We start from the raw sequence: 21,304 nt of genomic DNA, 5'->3' as shown, positions 1-21,304 counted from the left end.
GAACACATACCAGAAAACTAAAGCTTGTTGGATTTGCTTATTGTACTTAGGAATTTAAAAAACGTAAAGGAACTCAGGTTCATTGTTAATGCCATGTGAATCAGTTTTGTACATAAACTAAGAGGCTTACCTGCATAGGCTTTGCAAGTGGATCCATTCTAACTAAATAAACTTCCAAAGTGCGTTCTTTTTTCATGGGTAACGGAAGTGTCAAGTAACAAAAGGGATCAAAGGTTACGGATATCTTAGCGCATTCAGGACAAACTAGGGTGGATTTAAAAAGGCCATGAAATATATCTACAATGATGGAATCATTTCTTTTTAAATGGTTTTCCCAGGCTTCTTCAGCAACCACCTGTAATTAAAGCACGCCCTGGGTTATGACAAAATAGTAGGAAATGAACAGTGAGAATTATTAGTACTTGATAGAACATTCTCGGTTACCACCTAAACATAAAAATCTCACTCCAAAGGACCCTGTAAGATATGTTAGTACTATCAGGATCACAAGTTAAAAGATGTACGCTTTTCCTAGGACAGAGATTCTGTCAGTGGTATTACATATTCTGAGAGAGACTTCAAGTGGCTTGGGGCAAGACAAAAGCAAACAAAACTCAAAATTAAATCTGAAGTAACTCAGAGTTGTAACAAAAGAAATTATTTATATGCTTGTAGCTCAATGCTAGAAAAGTCTCCCTGAAGCAGGAGTACTGGAGAGAGACAGAGTGCTCCATACTATAGATATAAGAATAATAGAACAACAGAATGGAAATTGTTTCCCAAATGAATTCAGCATTGAATTGAACAAAAAGGTCTTAACAAAGCCTTAACACCTTCCCACGCCCACAACTATCTTCCAAATAAACAGAAATGTACACAGGTACTCCAACAAGATCTCCACTTTAAGGTCTTGGCTTATTTTCTGAAATCTCTTCCAGAAAAAGCAACACGTGATCAGTGTCCCAACCTTTCAGTCCACAATCATGTGGAAGTACCTTGCAACGTATACCCTTGACTAAAATGAAGATGGTCAATGCCAAAAACACTACCTTGTCTGGTCTCCCATCTGCATCCTTTAACTGAATGTAAGGCTTTTTCCTAATTCGATTCAAATCCTCATGTAATCCATCCAAGAGAAAAGCCAGTAGCTCTTGACAATCTTGTTGCTGATAACCAGAAAATTGTGGTGCAAATCGTCCCACTTGTGTCTAAAAAAAATAAATACAAATACTTCTGGTACCTTAATCATTATAAAGAACAGATAATTCCGAGATGCTATGGCAGAAAGTTGAAAAGGTAAAAGTTATAAAGTTATAAAACGTAAGCTTTTCAATGGAGACAGGAAGTCAAAACTAATTCTCAAAGACCAAAGCACAAGGACAGTTGCTACTTAAATATACAACCAAGTGTTTTAACAGTTAAATGAATGGGCTGCATACTGATGAATATCACTTCAAATTCTTATTCTTGCATATTTCTATAAGTTTTGTATACTTAAAACTACAAAACCAAAACTGACAATGTACATTCAAGTTAAATTCCCTACTGACCTTAAATGCTCTTGGGGTAACATAGCTGTATTTTCCCGACCACATTTGCTTGATAAGCTCTGCATAAGATTTTGCTATTTCACCTCGCATTCCTAAAGGATTGTCAAAATTCAGCTCTTCTTGGTATTTATCATTGAGGAAATATTCTGTAAGAGGAGGTGTGTTGCTCAGACACTGTAAATAGAAATACAGAATTTTTGTAACAGTGATTTGAATTAGTTCCAAACAAATTAGTTCTAAACATTCTAACAATGTTTGAACTTTGTTAAAGCAGCCGTGAAAAATACTTTAAAAACTGTAATGCCTAGTGCCTGCAAGGAGGAAAAAAAGAGAAAAAAAAGTCTTTTTGCAGAAATAAATAATGGTTTTAAACCAAGACTGGCTGCAGCTTTCGTTACAAGTTACACACAGATAATATTTTTCAAAAACTTTACATCAGAATTTATTAGACATAGTAGCCCAGCCAACCACAGTGTGACAGTAATTTGTATCAAGGTTTAAAACAAACAAAACAAGGTGGTTCTTGATACCTGAATAGTAGCTTTATAAAAATCCTTGCTGAAAGTTGTTATAGATACACAAAGTTTACAGAGCCTCAAGGAGAGACTGCATAGGTACTTGGAAGAGAGAGCCAACAGGGCTTATTAAATCAAATTACACCACATTCAGAAGAACATGTGAGCAGAAAATAGTTGAAAACAGAGATTTTTTTTTTTTGGCAGGGGTGGGAGGGAAGGGAAGGTGAGGATGCTTGCCATATTCCTTCTCTTCCTAGGCATCTCCTTATGGATGCTGTTGAAGACAGCAATCTATGCTAGATGGACTAGACCTTGAATCAGAATTGGTGCAGCCCTTCCTATGTTCTTTTAAATTTTGTGAAGCTGTTTAGAGCTGAAATTATTTCAAGGAAAGCAAGGGCCTTGGTTTAGACTGAGAATGTCTTATCCTCTGTACCAGTTTGTCTCTTCTGTCAGCACTTAGAGATAGCAGGATGTTATCACTGAAGTGTGATTTACAATTTTAGGAAACCATGTTGAATTTGTGTGTGCTACTCCTCACATTCCTTTAAACAAAAACTTTTCCATCACTCGGAAATGATCCCCATGGCATGCCTTAGCATATAGACTTAACAAAGTTTCTTCATTAAATATTATCAGCTTCTCTGCATTCTTTCCTCTATTAAAGATTCCAAGAAAGGTCAAATATTTCATCAGTCTCATCTGCCTCTCTGTAAACAAGGGGAAGAACAAAAATTTTAGCTCCACATTCACTACTGCGTAAGATGCAACAGTCAAGACTAGAAGAATAACAACTTTATTGAGCAGGGCAAGAAAAGTTATTCCTATTTCTGCCTATCATACCTGTGTGATAGTACAAAGCAAAACCAGTCATATGCTGTAGAGAGCTGAGTTTCGTGCCCATATTGCACTTGTTTCTTTCTCTCCCTCCTCACCTAAAGCCTTCATGAGCTGTCAATGCTGAAAAAAAATCCTGACCATTACAGACCCTTTAGGACACTGAAGGCTGAAGAAAGCTCATTTTTCTCTTGCTACATGGCAAACAGCTTTTATTCCTAGTAGTGGCCATCCCAAGCCCCCCCTACCTCACACTTCTGTGTTGTCGGTTCTGAACTGATCCATGCAGCTAAGAGGTGAAACACTTGGTGTCTCAAATCCATACAGAAGTGGTCAATCAGAGTTTTCAAAAGATTATTTTTAACATCAGCCTAAACGAATGGCTGGCCTACCAAGTTCCACCAGATACCCAGAAACTATACAGTGCAAACCATGCTAAACTAACTATAAGTAAAACTATGCTTTAGGTAAAATTGCATGTTCGATCTGAGTGATGTGACAAATCCTACCACCCAAAGAAGTCCTGCCCCTTCTTTGCTGATTCTCATCTGATTGCACAATAAACATATTCATCTCACTAACCTGTCAAAAAACTATTTTTCCTTCTCATTTTTCTTCTGGATTATTTTTGGCCTGGTTTAGGGGATCAAATCAGTTCAGCTGATCAGCTTAGTGTAAGGAATGTCCAGAACAAGGAACTAAATAATGCAAAATCAGTAAATTTTTCTACAGGTTTTTAGTCAAGCACTACACAATGTGCCGACAGTATGTTGTTTCACCAAAAACCTAATTTATCTTTTTCTAGTTTTCACCTGATAAGATTAGTTTTGTCACTTTCTCAGAATATTAATTTATATTTGTATGTATGAGTCAGATTACTGCAGATAATTTCCGTTTTTTTTCCTTATAACAATTTCCACATTCCAACGTAGGATGACACTGGTGGTAGTACTAGAATGCACAGGTATCTATCTGAACACAGCAATTTCTGAGATACAGAGCTGACATCTCTTCTAAAATATCAGATGCCACAACTTTTAAAAGAGTAGATGCTAAAGGAACTAATACAGTTGGCCACATAACCACTGATCTTTTCACATAACTGACAAAGCTAAATAATTACAGACACGTTTACTTCTTGGAAAGGCTGACAATGGATAACTATTCAGGATCACGATTACAGTTACAGGTGTAAAAGGCATCCAGAAGCCAATTTGAAAGGAAGCCTACATTCTTATTTTCTCATGATGTGGTTATGTTGTAGGTTATCATGGAAGCCTTACAGAAAGCATCAATAAATAAATAAAAAAGAGCTATTAGAACCAAGACAATCTACTAGACAGCAAAGTCATCAGATTTATGTGCCCTGTTCAACCTAGTGGTTTTGGGGTTTTTGTTTGTTTGTTTTAAAACACAGACATAGGTAAACTAACAAGTATACCAATGAAGAATAATAGTAAACAAATACAGTAAAACTACAGAAAACTGTCTGTGAACTAAAGAGGCAAAAGAATGGCACTTCATTTCAGGTACTACAGTCTCCATAAGTTTTCTTTAACCAACAAAACTTCTGTAAAGTGCTCAGTCCCTGCACCCAAACTGGTAGTTTAGCTAAATGATTGTGGGAGAAGATGGAACAAAATGTAGAAACTCCAAGACAACCATGACACAAACCACAGAAGAGAAGGATTAGTCTTCAGCGTGACAAAGGTTAACACTGAAATTATAGTTTCATGTTACATATTAATTACTTGGGGAAAAAAAAGGAAAAAAAGAAAAGATTTTTCTGTAGCAGAGCAATCTGTGTGTCCTGGTTTCAGCTGGGATGTAGTTAACTGTCTTCCCAGTAGCTGGTACAGTGCTATGTTTTGAGTTCAGTATGTGAAGAATGTTGATAACACTGATGTTTTCAGTTGTTGCTCAGTAGTGTTTAGACTATAGTCAAGGATTTTTCAGCTTCTCATGCCCAGCCAGGGCACCTGACCCAAACTGGCCAACAGTGTATTTCATACTGTGTGACGTCCCATCTAGTTTAGGAACTGGGAAGGGGGGGCAGGGAATCACCGCTCGGGGACTGGCTGGGTGTCGGTCGGCGGGTGGTGAGCAATTGCCCTGCGCATCATTTGTACATTCCAGTCCTTTTATTACTACTGCTGCCACTTTATTAGTGTTATCATTATCATTATTAGTTTCTTCTTTTCTGTTCTATTAAATCGTTCTTATCTCAACCCAGGAGTTTTACTTCTTTTCCTGATTTTCTCCCCCATCCCACTGGATGGGGGGGGAGTGAGTGAGCGGCTGCGTGGTGCTTAGTTGCTGGCTGGGGTTAAACCACGACACTGTGCATAACAACTTTCTGTGTAATCAATATCAAAGGATCAAAATCAACCTCCAAGAAAATCAGACAAACAACGCAACTGGACAAAACAATGCTTCAAACAATTTGCGCGTCAACTGTATTATGCAGCACTGCACACACTGTTGATGTCCATAAACATGTATACAAACACCTTGGAAGAGTTCTAAACTATTGAGTCAAAAGGAGACCTAATCACCTAAAAAGACACATATAGTCTACTGTTTAGAGAGCATCTAGTAGGGTGTCGGAGGCATTAAGATGCACAGGAAAATGAACAATGAATTATTTTTAGTGCCTTGTACATATATATATATGTACACACAATGCTGTAGCCTCACTGGAATACTGTAATTCCAATACTAGACTATGATCTTGTTAGCAAGTCTACCTGTCCTAAGAAACCCTCATATAGGAGGAAAAATAATAATAAGTCACGTTGTACTTCTCTAAATCCACGTAATTTAAATATATGAGAAAACTCTGGTAAAAAGAGTTTGTAAGGACTCTCACTGTTTAATTGAAAAAAAGAAAATTAAATGAATGAAGAAAGAGGGCCACCAAGACAGTCAGTGGCCTGGGAGCACCTGCCCTGTGAGAAAAGGCTGAAGCGTCGGCACATGTTCAGCCTGCAGAAGAGACTGTTTGTCATGGTTTGACCCCAGCCAGCAACTAAGCACCACGCAGCCGCTCACTCACTCCCCCCCCACCCAGTGGGATGGGGGAGAGAATCGGAAGGAAAAAGGTCAAACTCGTAGGTTAAGAACAGTTTAATAGGACAGAACGGAAGAAAATAATAACAACAACAAGATGACAATACTAATAAAAGAACTGGAATATACAAAACAAGTGATGCACAATGCAATTGCTCACCACTCGCTGACCAATGCCCAGTTAGTTCCTGAGCAGCGATCCCTCCAGGCCAACTCCCCCCAGTTTATATACCGGGCATGACGTCACACGGTATGGAATACCCCTTTGGTCAGTTGGGGTCAGCTGCCCTGGCTGTGTCCCCTCCCAACTCCTTGTGCCCCTCCAGCCTTCTTGCTGGCTGGGCATCAGAAGCCGAAAAATCCTTGACTTGGTATAAACACTGCTCAGCAACAACTAAAAACATCAGTGTGTTATCAACATTCTTCTCCTACTGAATCCAAGACATAACACCATACCAGCTACTAGAAAGAAAATTAACTCTATCCCAGCAGAAACCAGGACACTGTTTCAGGGAGACCCAACAGCAGCCTTCTAGTACCTACAGGGAAGTGAAGGAGAAGATGGAACCAGGCTCTTCACAGTGGTGCATAGTGGGAGGACAAGAACCACTGGGCTTAAGCGGAAACAAGAGAAGTTCAGGATATAAGGAAAAATGTTTTCACTGCAAGAACAGTCAAGCAGTGGAGCTGAGAGGCTGTGCAGCCTTCTTGCAGGTTTTCAAGACCCAACTGGATAAAGCCCTGGGCAACCTGGTCTGACCTCAGAGCCAAACTTCCTTTGAGCAGGAAACCTCCTGAAGTTTCTTCTAACCCGAATCATCCTATGATCCTAAGGTAATGAGGAAACATTTATTCACATCCCATAAGAGATATTACAGAGAAATAATGATAAAAATAAAAATTCAAAGCAAAGAAAACTTCATTACCTATTATGCCAGTGAACTGGGGAAGTGAGAAGCAGACAATAAGATCTGAGCTAAAAATTGAGTATTCCTGTAAGTATCATGGTTCTTCAGCTGGCCTACTTAATAGCAATTTTATGCAAGGGACATTGAAATTTCGTATTTCAGCCTTCTAACAAAAGACCAAGAGCTGTCTGACTGACAGAAAGATCCAAGTAATAGCAGAAAAAGTGAGTTACTTTACACCTGTCTATCCTACTTTTGTCTGAAGTACTTAGTGTCAGATACGGCGAAAAGCGCTCAGCTAACACGACCCTTAACCTGAACTCCTTATGCCTATGGCAACTGAAACAGAGCACTAAAAACTTAATCATTTCAGGTTTTGGTGAAAGATGTTATGTTTTGTCTGGATAATCTCACAGCCATAAGTAACTGTAGAGGGAATGTTAATCAGCTTTCCAAAGAAAGAAAACTGCTGAAATACCCCATTGCAAAGCTCTCAACAGCTGCTGTTCAGAAGTCAAGTACATATAATCACGCTGATGGAAAAAACATAAAAATGAAAATGTGGGGGAAAAAAAGAAGTGTTTTTAATTAAAACACCTACTTTCATTCTTCTCCTATTTTTGAATCACAAAATGAAAATTTTGTGAACTCTCAGGTTTTCACTGTGAAAGTAAAAAAACAAACCATTTCCCACAGAGCTCTAATCACTAGTAACCCACCAAAAGGGCAAAGCAATACTTAGGAAACATCCACAGGTGGCAGCACAGCAATACTTCATGAGATTTGTATTTTTCTAGGTTTTTTCAGCTAAGATCATAGCCATATACATAACTGGACGGGAATAAAACATCTACTTGCCAAATATATAAATTTTTTTTTGCTCAATATGGGTTCAAGCATTCACAATAATGTGTTTTCACAAGCTCCCTTTTGTCTTTCCTGTTTCATTTAATGCTCAGATCTGCAAAACCAGACATTTAGGCCTTAATAGTAAAAATCGAGCCTTAGGTGTTAGCACTGAAGTAAATTAGATACATGGAATACCCCTTCAAAAGAATGTGAAAAATCTATATAAAAGAAAAGCTCCAATATAACCAAAATATGAAATAATATTGAATTATTCCTTTTTTTAATAAGAAACAGTGATAAGACAACAGCACTTGGGAGAAATACAATGGTATCTTAACCTTCTTGGCCTTACTCCTACTCATCTTGCAGCTATTTGTGGTACCACAGAGGATCTTACCCACGTCTTCACCATCTCTCCTCTATTCTTCTTGAGCTTTGTAACACTAAAAGCCCCTACTTGGAAAAATCAAAGGTCTCTTTACAATAATCACAAGGATGAAGGGGCAAGCCTAACCTTAATGAACATGCAACAAAATTTAAGAAACTGCCAGGATTATCACATTTCTACCTCGTATGGCTACAGGGCAAAAACCTTCAGACAAGTTTGTCAGACTATGGAGAGCAAGATGTGCAAGGAACTGGCCACCTTCTTCAAGGAACACTGATAAGAGTTCTGATGCAAACCATCTTCACTGTACATGAGACGAGAGCAAAGAGAAGAGAAATTAAACAGTTTCTGAAGCAGAAATAGCTCTTATGTGAACACTAAGGGGCCTCAATGCTGTCTGGGAAGGATGAAGATCTGAGAAAAGTGGTAACTGGGAAGAGAGCAAATAAACTAAACTCTGCTTCTGTTGAAGAAAGCTATATTGATTACACTCAGCACTGACTGAGTGGAAGGGATCAAAGCAGGGCTGTTTGAATAGAACATGAACAGAATTGGAAACTATTTCAGAGTCTAAAACTCTACAGTAAACTATTTTGTTTAAAGAAAACAGATTTATGCTGATAACTCTGTGGTGACGTAACTGTGAAGGAAGACATCTTAAAAAGGTAAATAAGCTAGAGTAGGTAACCAAAGCAGATCAGAGAACTGCAGAATAGTTGAGGTTGGAAGGCACCTCTGGAGATTGTCTGGTCCAATCCCCTGTTCAAAGAAGAGTCACCTAGAGCAGGTTGCTTGGGATTGTGTCCAGTCAGGTTTTGAGCATCCCCAAGGATGGAGGCTCCACAGCCTCCCTGGAAAACCTATTCCAGTGTTTGACAACCCACACTGTAAAATAAATTTCTTACATTTAAATGGAATTGCCTGTGCTTCGGTTTGTGCCCATTGCCTCTTCTCCTTTCAGGGGGCACCGCTGAGAAGAGTTTGGCTCAGGTTCCTTTACTCTTCCCCCACCAGGTATTTCTACCCTTTGATAAAATCACTTTGGAGACTTCTCTTCTCCAGGCTGAACGGTCCCGGCTCTCTCAGCCTCTCCACATAGGTCCCAGGCCGCAATCCCTTGATCACCTCTGCGGCCTCCCGCCGAACTTGCTCCAGTACATCCCTGTATCTCTGGTACTGGGGAGCCCAGAAGCGAACCCAGCACTCCAGGGGTGTCTCGCCAGTGCCGAGTGGAGGGGAAGGATCACCTCCCTTGACCTGCTGGCAATGCTTTTCCCGGTGCAGCCCACGAGGATGTTGGCCCAAGGACACGTTGCTGGCTCATGTCCAGCTCTTTGCCCAGCAGGACCCCCGGTGCTTCTCTGCCAGTCTGCTTTCCATGCGGTCGCCCCCCCACCACCACCACCTCCACCCCAGTGTGTACTGGTGCCTGGGGTTATTCCTCCCCAGGTGCAGGCCTTTGCATTTCCTCTCATTGAACTTCAGGAGGTTCCTGTCTGCCCATTTCTCCAGCCTGTCGAGGTCTGTCTGAATGGCAGCACACCCATCTGGTGTATCAGTCCCTCCTCCCGTTTTCCTGAAATCTCTCATCTTGCTGAGGGTGCACTCTGCTCCATCATCCAGGTCAAAGCCTAGAGCACCCAATATTCCCCAGCAGAATTCCCTAGTGTGCCATCCACATATTATCTGGGCCCATCCATTCATAGCTTCCAAGATTAGACCAAGTCAAATGTGTTCAGAGGGCTTCAGCCATAGGCGTTACACCTCTAGCCAGAATAATCCAATATTACTCCGGTAACAGTAGGAGGTGAAATTAATGGCAAATTAGTGCAGTGAAATGTATGCTCTCAAGTAATTGGAAAAAAGGTAGAAGTGGTGGCAAGAGAAAGAAGACAGTAGAACTTGCAGTCTGTGAGGCCTCGGTGTGTTAAGAACATGTCATACTTCCACTAAAAAGCACTTTCACGGATTTCTTAGATAATATTAAACTCTGAACAATACTTTTTTGGAGAGAGATAGTAGGTGGAACTGAAAGATACTTTACACTTCCTTGCTAAGAAAGCTGCCAAATAATGCATTTGAAAAAACACACATCAAGGACATACTAAAGGTACTATGCCAAACTAAAAGCTGCACTGCTCAAGAAACACCTGATTTTTCTTATCTAGAGCACTGCCTTGTGAATCAGCAAAACTGAATTTATTAATTCACACTACAGTTTCTCAGAACTTATCTGAACACTTGATTCCCTAGATGTAAGTGAAAAGCAATGAAGTCAAAGCTGACATAATTTAGAAAGCAGACCTCAGAATTAAATCCAGTTAACACAATGGGATACTGATGTGAACTGTTGTAAGTTTGTTAAGCTGTATAAGATTCCTAAGGCCTAAAGGCAATAACCCATGCTTGTAATTCTCACCTAAAAGGTTTTTTTTTTTACTTTTAAATCTACATATATGCAAATTTGTGTATACCAGTTTAACAAAGGTTTGAATAAGTAATCAAAATTACCCTTGTTTTTAATCAGTCTAGCCTGACAAACAGTGTAGCATCATAAAAAGTATTTCACTATGTACTAAGAATATTACTTGAATTCAACTTTTAAAAGACAATTCTAGTTCACACACTAGACAAAAATATATTCTTTTTTTTTCTTTACAATAGCATAATGATGCAATTCAGTAATCAAGAGAGGTTACATATAGCATTTTTATTTAGAACGGATGCTGCAAAATGTGTGCACCTCCCCCTTTCAGTTTAGCCATCTTTCAGTGCAGCATGCTAAAAAAAAATTTGAATTACTTCCTGCACTGTTCAACTTCTCTTCAAGTATCCTCATGAAAACATTTTTAGAAACAAGAATAAATTTAATTTTATGGATGCCTTATTTATATAAGTATGGAATAAGCCCATATACCACTACAGGCTAGGGGCTGACTGTCTAGAAAGCAGCTTTGCATAATATGACCCAGTGGTCCTCCTCTGTGGAAGAGCCACCAGTGCATCCCTGTGGGAAAGGTGGCCAATTGCAAGCTGGGCTGTATTAGCAATAGTAGCCAGAGGCAAAGGGAAGCAAGTCTTCCCCTCTGTTTGGCACTTGTGAGACTGCTGTTGGAGCACTGTCCTGCTTAGGGCTCCCCAGTGTAAGAAAAGAGTGGAGGAGGGCCACCAACATGGTCAGGGAGCTGGAGAACAACATACAAGGAAATGTTGAGAGCTGTACGCATTTGTTCAACCTGAAGAAGACAAGACTGAGGAGAGAGTGCTCGTGGCTGTCTGCAGCTACCTAATGGGAGACTACAGAGAAGCGGAGCCAGACTCTTCTCAGAAGTGCACAGTGACAGGGCTACTGTAATGGACACAAACAGGAGGTAGGACCCGTGATCATTCTGTGGTCCCTTCTAACCCAAATTATTTTCTGATTCTATATACAAAGAAGGGATAGAAAATCTGCAGAGACTATGAAACTCTGGAGTATTTCTTCCTTTGAACAAATTTCAACAACTTCATAAACTTAGCTTACAAATATATCTGAAACTACTTTTTTCCTGAACAGGCTAAAGAAGGAGTTCAACTCTTTTTTTCTTTTTATCTCGCCCAAGAAATCACAAACATAAGTCGGGAATCCTTGTGATGACAAAGGAGGAGATAAACTCTGAAGCATGTTTTGTTTATACTCAGCAGGAAAAAAATGTGAACGAGAACTTAAATACATTTTACAGTTTTTTGACATAAGACTGCTTTTATGATAAAACACGAGTTCCAGAACTAACCCAAACCAAATTAAACCGCTAGTTTTTTCTGATTGTTAATCTACCACTGCAGCGTTCACTTAAAAGTAAAAGGACTAAGTTTTTTTTAGCTTGATAAGAGTAATACTAGCTATACTAGTATTTCTCTTACAATCATAGCAAAGAAACAAGCTATTACATTCCTGTGAAACATCTCATCCATGAAATAGCAGCTATTCAAAGGGCAAAGGTCAAAGGGAAATATGTTCAAAGGTTCCCTGCATGTTAACCTGCACACTAAAAGTGCATGATAATTAGTTAGACATAAAGGCCCAGTAATCCACCAGTCATTTACTTTTTGACAATTCAGCACTGCGATCTGTACTCAAGTGCATCTCAAATTGAAAAGTATTTTTCGTGACATGCAGGCATGGCAATCATTGCAAAAAGCAAAAAGTCCGACTTAAGGGCTCGCTCATGTAAAATGCTGGTCAAATCTCTTTCTGACAAGGATCACCATGCAAAAACAAGGGAAACAATGAATGCAGCTATGCAAATCAACTTTTCTAGTATACCAATATAGATGTATTATTTCCTCACTTTTAATCCTATTCTGCTACTTAATGGAGTCCCTTAATATCAGTTTCCAAACATTGCAAAATATAACAAGATATTAGTTTCCAAGTAATAAGACAAGCTCATTTTATTCTAAAGTACGTACCTGAATTGCTGAATTCATGAAACATGTATTCCCCAAGTTACTCAGGCCACACAGGCCTGGCTGCTCATTGTGTCTTCCTGGCTCTGAATAATCATAATTCTTATAAGCAGTATATGATGGGAGACAATAGTTTGAATTTTTCACACTGTAAAAAAACAAAACATCTTTCACAATGTAAACATGTACTCTATAGTACTTTAATGCATAGACATACTTTTATAAACTTAAATGATTAAAAATGTTAAAGTAACTTCTGTGAACAAGAAAGGATTTTTAAAAAGTATTTAACTTTGGTAATAACATTAATTTCAATTTAAAAGTCACCTGTGCAAACAACCAAAATCTAATGTACTGCAATAACTGCAATTATTATATCCCTACCCCTTTTTGATAGGAGCAGCTTCACAGCTTACTCTATTCTTCATTGCTCCATCAAATTTAATACACTCAGACTTTAGACACCACCAGCAGCAATCAATCATTTACGTCCCTTTTGCATACTGCTACTGCAAGAGTGAGGTCGGTGGGAATGGGAATGCAGAGTTACAGGTGAAAGCTGAGATTTCCAAGGCCACTGTGGCATAGCTGCCTCACTGCATCAGAGAGTCTATATATAGCTTCCCTGCTAGGACAGCACAATCCAGCATGCAAATGCAGGAAAGCCTTGAGAGGTAAAACAATGCGCAAAATGCCTTGTAACAACTTCATTATAAATCTCTATGATGCATCTGTTTGGAGAAACTGGAGAAGACTGAAATAAGCAAAATGGTAAGATTTAAAGCAATTTGTTTCCAGATGAAATCGTGCAAATACTAAATATAGAATAACCCTCAGAACAGTAAAGTAAGCATATCCAAGAACACTAGAAAGGCAAAAGAATCTTGTAAGAGGATGCTCTGTAATATTACAGTTGTTAGAAAAAACAATCAACCAGAAAGGTTAAACGCTTTCTTAAACTATTTCAGGGACTGATCATAATGAAATCTGCATGATAGTAGCGTTGGCTAAAGTTCAAAAGTATTTCTGCAGTCACTAAGCGTTATTCACATTAGAAGCAACTTGAACAGAAATTTGAAAGTCAATTGCTAAGAATGACAAGGAAAAATATGCAGGGCAAAGAATCAATCCTCATAAATAATTGAGATTTATAATTGTAAAAGTCTGAGTATGCAAGTGCCCAATGGTACACTCCAGCCATTACTCCTGAAACAATATCACACTCTTTACATCTAACTGAATTCCAACTGTCCCCTCAGTGCACAATTATTCACTTTTCATGAATAACAGTTGTTTTGTTTTAATCACAAGATTATTGAAAAATTCAAACGGAAGGGGAAGAAAAATTCTTCCTCTTTCGATGGCCTCAGAAATCTGTGTAGTTTATAGCTCCACTGTTCATAAAGCTGGTGTTCTCAAACTTTTACATCTGATCATTTCTTTTTAATAGTTGACTCTTCTATCAGTCCTTCCCTCTTCCATACATGTGCATTTCCTCTGCTCTCTGGCTTGCCCCCAAACTAGCTAAGTGGCATTGTGTTTACTTGTCATTCTCCATGAAAAATCCCTGTAAAGTTAGTTTTGCCCATTCAGCTTAATCCTAACTTAAATGCTTCACCCTGGTTTATACAAGATACTTTTTGAACTCCAGGGCCCACATACCCTTCAAGCTTGCTTCTGTGGTCAACCCCTCCCTATCATTAGTCCCTGGTTCACCCACGCGTGAGAGATCCCCAGGGAAAATTACCTTCCCTCTCCCTTTGCAGCTGCAGTCCAGCTACTGCAATCAACCCCTGTTCCCTTAAGTTGGCAAGCCTTAGATCCCCCAGGAAGAAAAAGCACAAGCTTGCCACTGGTGCTAATGCAACCTCCACAATACAACCAAGCCCCCAACCCAGCTCAACAGCATGCAGCAGCAATAAAAATGCACATGTACAGGGTGCACAATAAGCTTCTACTTTGAACCTGCCTGCTTCCTACTGCTTTCCTCACCTGACTCAGAGATTACACTTTTCACATGGTTAACAGGAGAGAAATTTCTGTTGGAAATGTAGGGATAATAAACAGATTAAATGTGATCTTCCTGGGGATTTTCACTCTCCTTTTTCCTTCTCTGCAGCTTTCCCCCCTTCATGAACTGCCACCTTAGGAGGGACACTAGAAAGCTGGGAAATGCAATTGGTGTCTTTTGGCTATAGCGCATTCATGTGAAAGATTTCGTCAAATTAGCTGATTAACATCATGATAATTTAGTTCAAGATAATTGTAATGCAGATAGATTCCCAGTGTTGGTGTGCTCTAAGGGACAAACTATCAGAGTTTACTTCTCAAAAGGGAAAGCCATTTCGGAGCTCTTTCATCTTCTGTACTGGCCCACAGAAATATATTTGAGGGGTTTAGAGAATATTGTTACCACAGTCATCCTGTGAGTCAGGTCTATTCGTATATTTTTCTTTCAGGGTTCTGTGATATTTTATCAAAACATATCCAGCAAAATACAGCACCTACTATGTGCAGGAGACTAGGAGATGTCTCTTTACAGCTTTATCTGTCTGCAAACTTCATTTTTTGCTGGAAGAATTATTTTTATTTAAATTACATTGTGCCTCTGCTTTTCATGGTTTTGAGACTGGACAAAAAATAAAGTATTATTAATAGTCAGTAGTAAATGGGTAACAATGGAAAGCAAGTAAAGATCCAAGGCAAGTCTACATAAATGTCATTCAAACAGAAATGCCCTAAAAAAAGTAACTTATGATAGCATATCCCCAACCTCCATCTGCTTTTTCTGCAAAACCTTTAGAAAGTTGCCTTTAATGAAAGAACAATGTATGGAAAAGCAGAGGGGTAATATGAGAATGGGGCTGTCACATAAGGGCAATAACAGAAAGAAAACACTGATGGCTCTTAGAAGAAATCGTTGCTCAAAAAATAAGGCAAGACTTGAAAAAATGAAACCATCTTCAGACCCTTGAACAGCCAGACTTGTTCTTGAAGTAGTGAAAATGGTAAAGGGAGGTTTCCAAATGAGATTTTATTATCTGTAAATCTGTAAATTTTGAGTTGCATGTGCCATATTTGAAATGACTTACACGTGCTGTCTGTATCCTGCCTTTAAATCTCAAAGCAGCTTTCAGATGATGAATCTAGAGCACTCACTGTATAGCTGAAGTTCTGGGAAGCATGAATTTGGAACAGAGAAGTTTGCAACAGCATCACTAGCTTTGGAAAGGACACAATATGACAATGCAGTGCCATATACCAACAACAGGTGCTGCAAAAGGAATTTGAGTTGCAAGAACGAGCCCAGAAAATTAAAACTTTGGAGCATGTACTGAGCTCTGTAGTATTTCAACCACTTGAATGCACCGCCAATGTGTTTTTGTGACCAGCCACTTTTAACAAACCCGTAATTGGGCTCCATCAATTTTTAGAGATGCCTGAAGCAGCAGGAGAGGCCCATGTCACTACACAAAGGCTACTGTCTTTGTTATTGTTCATGATCATCATCTGGAGAGCAAAAGATAACATTATAATCTACTTCAGTAAAAAAAAAAAATCACCTTCCTCATAATATTTGCCTATGTGTCAGGTGCAACATGAAGAAACTGTTTCTACAGGTGATGTAATGAACCTTTATACTTTTTGATGTAAGCATATTGAAATACACCAAGCATGTGAACAAAGCTGCCAGCTGTCCATCTTCTGACAAGCTGACACTACTGAATGATGAAGCAAGTCATTTTAGAGCCTGAAACAATGGTTACAAATGAAGAAGACAAAACAACTTTTCACTTAATTACCCATGCAAAATCCCTATTCAACTATTTTTAATCCCCTCCCCATATAATTTAAAAAATACCACAACAAGAAATGTATTGCTTTATAACAGCAATAAACAGAAATTCCTGTAAGACCTAAATGATGCGTGTCTCTCCCTGCTCTTCTGAATCCACTAACACATATTATGCTAATCCTCCTATGTTATTCTTTCAACAAGATCACCTGTAAAGGCAAAAGAACATCAATGATCAATTATTTGGAATCCTCCATTCCATCAAATGCAAACTCACATTTACAGAAATGAAGGCTTTAGACCTGATAAAATTTGCACAAGCTATTTCTATTATCTAATGTATGACTATCTCAACACACAAATATTTACCAATTTGAGGCTTGCTATTACTCAAAACACTTCCTGGATTAGACAAGTATTACAGAAATGTGTATCATATAAAGAAATATGATACTTTTCAGAGTTTTAACATAATTTGTACTCTATAGCTGAGCTATAATAATTGCAAAAACAGTCTTGCAAGGACTAGCATTTATTAGTACACACAACCTGTTGTTTGCTTTTTCTGCCTTACAAATTGGCTTTGTCAGCTACAATTATCTTCCAAACAAATGCTGGTATTTCTTTTAGAGGTACAGCATCTCACGTCCATATGGAGGTGCCAACGGATCCTGGAAAGCCACAAATGTGTAATTTTGCTATTGTACTAAAGGTAACGTGCAATGTAAGAGACAACAAGGCAGAAATATGAAAAGAAATTCCAGACAAAGCTGACATTAAGTAGTTAATTAAGAAAGTAATGAAAAGAAGATAGCATTAATTAATGGAAAAGAAGTGCTTTCTTAGACAAGGAGGTATTTGTGAGAAGAGTAGAACATAGGAAGAAACTGATCTTAACCCAGAATGAAATAATACAATTAAATACAGAGAAGTATCTTTCCGTTTACCTTTTGAAGCCAAAAATTCTTAATGCAACAGTATGTAAAGTACATAGTATATTAATGGATATAACTTCTCTATCACTGAACTAATTAATCCTGAACATGTATTCTGACAGAAGTGCTGCTAAAGATTCTCCTGTATTATATATTGTAGTAAATTATAAATCTGTGGTTTTTAAAATATTTGTTTTAAACTCATCATAATTGGATTACTGCATTGTAATGAAAACCATATACTTCTGCACTGAATATCTGCCTTACATAACATCCAGATATACAGTGTTTAGGGTTACAAGAGAAAAATGGCTGGTATTTCATAACACTATAGAGAACATGTACCTACTACCTGATTTACAAATGTTTAACTTAGAGTTAGGGCACTTCAAGGGACCAATCCCTTATCAAATCTGAATTTTATATTACTTCCTTTTAAACACATATTTCTGTTGAAAATCCTCAAATTTAAAAAAAAACAAACCACAAAAACCCCAAACAAAACAACAACTCCAGAATTTTACCTTAAGTTCTAAAAGCTCCCATTTGGGCTCCAAAACAAACCAAGAAACAGAAATAAAATCAGCTAAAGCAAGTGAAAAAAACCTATCTTTAAAAGCTGCAAGAGCTGGCAACAGGTTTCATAAGTGCTTCCTAAAAATAACTAGAGCATTGCTAGGGAAAAACTAACACACACAAAAAAAAGAGGAAAAATAATAAAAAAGAAGAAAGACTTGCTGGATTTAAAATGGTGGATCCCTAGGAAAAAGTAACTGTTAAGGTTTGGTTTTGGCGTTACAGCTGTCTTTCACATGAGCAATGGGGGAAGGAGAGATTAGTTCTCAGCTGGAGGCTCAGCTCTGGTCAAGTAATTTTTCACACAATCATAGATACAATATATTTTTTATTTACTACACATTCACACACAGAGTACAATAGACTGCAGTTAAATACATGGATTTCAACTGTTTAACAGTGAGAGTTGGGGCTACTCACAATTGGTAGAAGCACAAGTGACACTTCACCCCTTAGGAAAAATCACTTCTGATAAATGCAGTATTTAACTGGAAGATATTGTATAAGATATTTAATATTTATGTCACCTTTTTAATATTTAACATCTTCATGTTTGACCACAAAATGCATGTTTGGAAAAATATTTTAAATTTGAATGAACTGTAAGAATAAGCCTCTTCAATTTCCCCCAGCTTGCATTAAAGATGAGTGCTCTCTGGTTTCAAGCATTTGAAAGATGCTCCATTATCTGTTAAAGTGAAATAATTCCATGTTTTTCTATATTCACCAACTTTTTTACAGTTGTGTACAACAAAAAAATATTACACACAAAGTTGGCCACTGGAATATGAAAGCTCTTCTTTTAGAGTTTTATCACATTCTTTATTAAACTTCTGATTTGGAATATAAAGGAGAAAACTCTTAAAAGTGAGAAGCCTCTTTTACTAAGCCTCTGCTCATTGTAATGTTCAAGCACACCTATCAGACTGATCTCTCTCAGATCTTCTAGCACTAAGACAGAGAAGTTGCTGGTTGTGATTATAGCCACTGATTAATTATGACAACAATTATAGCTAAAACAATTCAGCTGTAGTGGTCTCAAATCAATGTGTGATATCACATATGCTGCTATTATACCTTACCATCAATAAATAAGGGAAAACCTGACCACCATAAATATAAGTAGTTTATGCTTTTTTTTGTTGTCCATCTAAATTCAGGCAGGATAACAACAACAATGTATTTTTAGCATGACAAACTCTAAATGAAGTCTTTATATATTTTCTTAAAATGCTCAGCATTCTTTTTAGTGTCTATTCTACTGAGCACTAAGAGTTACCAAACAACTTTAACTGCGTTTCATTTCCTGATATCATGCGTTACAATACCTACGCTATGGAATAGTGACCAGTAACAATGCACAACCCAAATATTGCAAAACAAATCAAAATCCTTAAGCTAGGAGTTATAAAACATCAAAATTTGTTTCTGTCACACTGGGGCGATTAAATTAAATAATGTTTTAAGGTATATAGCTTACTTTCTGTTGTTCATGTTGTTATAATTATTTGATAGAGATGGAGAGATCTTTGGTAAAGCTGAAAAATTGGATGCACCTGGGGACCTTTAAAAATATGAAAATGATAAATTAGATAAAAATGCTGAGATATTAAAAACTATGAAAGAATGCTAACAAATGAACAATGCATATAAACAAGCATGGAAAAGAAATATTTTTTAGAAAGTGGGCAAAGCACTAAAAATACCTAGGACATGCAGCATTCAGAATCCAACTTTTAAAACTTGAAATGCTTCACAGTACTTTATATTTTCATATCGTGTTGAAGAAATAGAGCTATTAAAAACAAAAAGCAAGCAAACAAACAAAAAAATCACAGGCCACTGTACTAAAAAAATTGTTTTCAGTTTACAGTATGACTATAGATATTTCGATGTGCTAAAACCTAGAATGTAAAGTTTCTAACATGGAAATTTTATGAAGTTTTCATTTAACCATAAACGGATGTTGATACAAGATACAAAAATGATTAAGGTACATACTTCAAGGCTAGTTTAATAGCAGCATGAAACCATTTAATTAAAATCTATTAATATTGTTAAAAAAATCCAGGATATTATGTACAACACTAAATAACCTTTAAAAACCTTTTTTTCCAAAAGTAATAGCATTATCACTCATACCCACTGTTTAAGACTGTTTTTAAATATAAGAATATTGATAATTTTAATCACAAACAATACACAGCTATCTTGCAGTGTATTTTTCTTTTTCTGATAAAATCTTACAGATAATCATGGAAAAGGCTCTGAATACTCAAAGGAATTTATGCATCTTCATGTTTTTGTGGGCCCTATGCAACCCCAAGTGGTTTGCAAAAAGCTCCAGCTGTCATTGGAAAGCTTTGAAATACATAACACAATATTAAGAGAAGAAATTCTGGATGCTCAGTATGTTTTTAAGCACCTTTCAAGAACTAAACTCTGCAAGGAGAGAAACATTTTTACACAGGAAATCTTCCTGAGTATATTTTCACATTGATTTTCAACTTTTTATTAATAAACCTTTTCCAAAAGATATATTACCATGTCAAGAAAATGTTACTTAATTTTTAGAGTATTCTGACCCAACATTCATAAAGCTTTCCTGTAGATTTCCTTTATCAATCTAAATCCTCTTCTTTGAACATTATCTTCAAAGAAGTAAAATACAGTATCCACAAGAAAGATATAAAACTGAAGTCAGTTTAACCCTACTTAAAATTCAAGACAGAAGTTAAATTATGCACATTCATACATGTAATTATTTTAGAAGAAGCTACTTGAACTGAGTCATTTTGAACTGAAATTCAACGTTTTGAAACAACTTTGAAGCTTTTATATGATTTAAACCAAATTCAAATGCAACACATTTTAAATTTAAAACCTGAATGTATAAGTGTTCTCTAAAAAATTAAAAGAAACCAGAATGAGCTACATAAATAAAACTCTGGTTTGCACCAAAAACTAAAAACAAGTTAATTTTTTTCTTAAAGAAGATGACCATGAGTAGTTTTATTCCTTGATAGCATTTGCTACCAAATACAAAGTGATAACAACAGGTAAAACAGCAAGAGACTCGTACTACTCTGAGGTGTGCAGCCTTTCTATTTGCTTATGGCTGCTTACATTGCTAAACCCTGTGTACAGAGAAGAACAGAATTCATTCACAGCTCTTACAGCTTTTAATACATTTCAATGCTTGTGGCAAAACTTTGTAACAATGTTGGCAGAAATCCCCTCCACCATTTAAAACAAAAAAATAAGATCAAAACAAGGATAATAAAAAACCCTGAGAAGACAGTAAATGCTAATGCTGAATGTATTGCCATACTTCAGTTCTGCCTTTAAAATTGTACAAAAAGAATGTCCAAAAGTATCTACTCATAAAACAACTGCATTGACTTAGGAATCTCCTAAGACAAAATGAGT

At 37.3% G+C, this 21,304-nt stretch overlaps 1 protein-coding gene across 1 annotated transcript in view; it reads right to left on the bottom strand.

The window, feature by feature from the left end:
* USP15 (ubiquitin specific peptidase 15) overlaps window positions 1–21,304 on the bottom strand; it is an 85,487-nt gene that overhangs the window by 8,142 nt on the left and 56,041 nt on the right. Inside the window, exons 8-11 of the mRNA XM_010574117.1 lie at window positions 12,572–12,716; window positions 1,551–1,724; window positions 1,050–1,208; window positions 131–355 (exon numbers count right to left, since the gene is read on the bottom strand). Coding sequence (XP_010572419.1) covers window positions 131–355; window positions 1,050–1,208; window positions 1,551–1,724; window positions 12,572–12,716 — 703 coding nt within the window. The remainder of the gene's footprint in view (window positions 1–130; window positions 356–1,049; window positions 1,209–1,550; window positions 1,725–12,571; window positions 12,717–21,304) is intronic.

This window comes from Haliaeetus leucocephalus, unplaced genomic scaffold (assembly GCF_000737465.1).
Source record: "Haliaeetus leucocephalus isolate CR32 unplaced genomic scaffold, Haliaeetus_leucocephalus-4.0 Scaffold406, whole genome shotgun sequence".
NCBI classification, from domain to species: domain Eukaryota; kingdom Metazoa; phylum Chordata; class Aves; order Accipitriformes; family Accipitridae; genus Haliaeetus; species Haliaeetus leucocephalus.
Note: the sequence above shows the minus strand (reverse complement) of the source record. Positions and strands in the feature narration are given on the sequence as shown.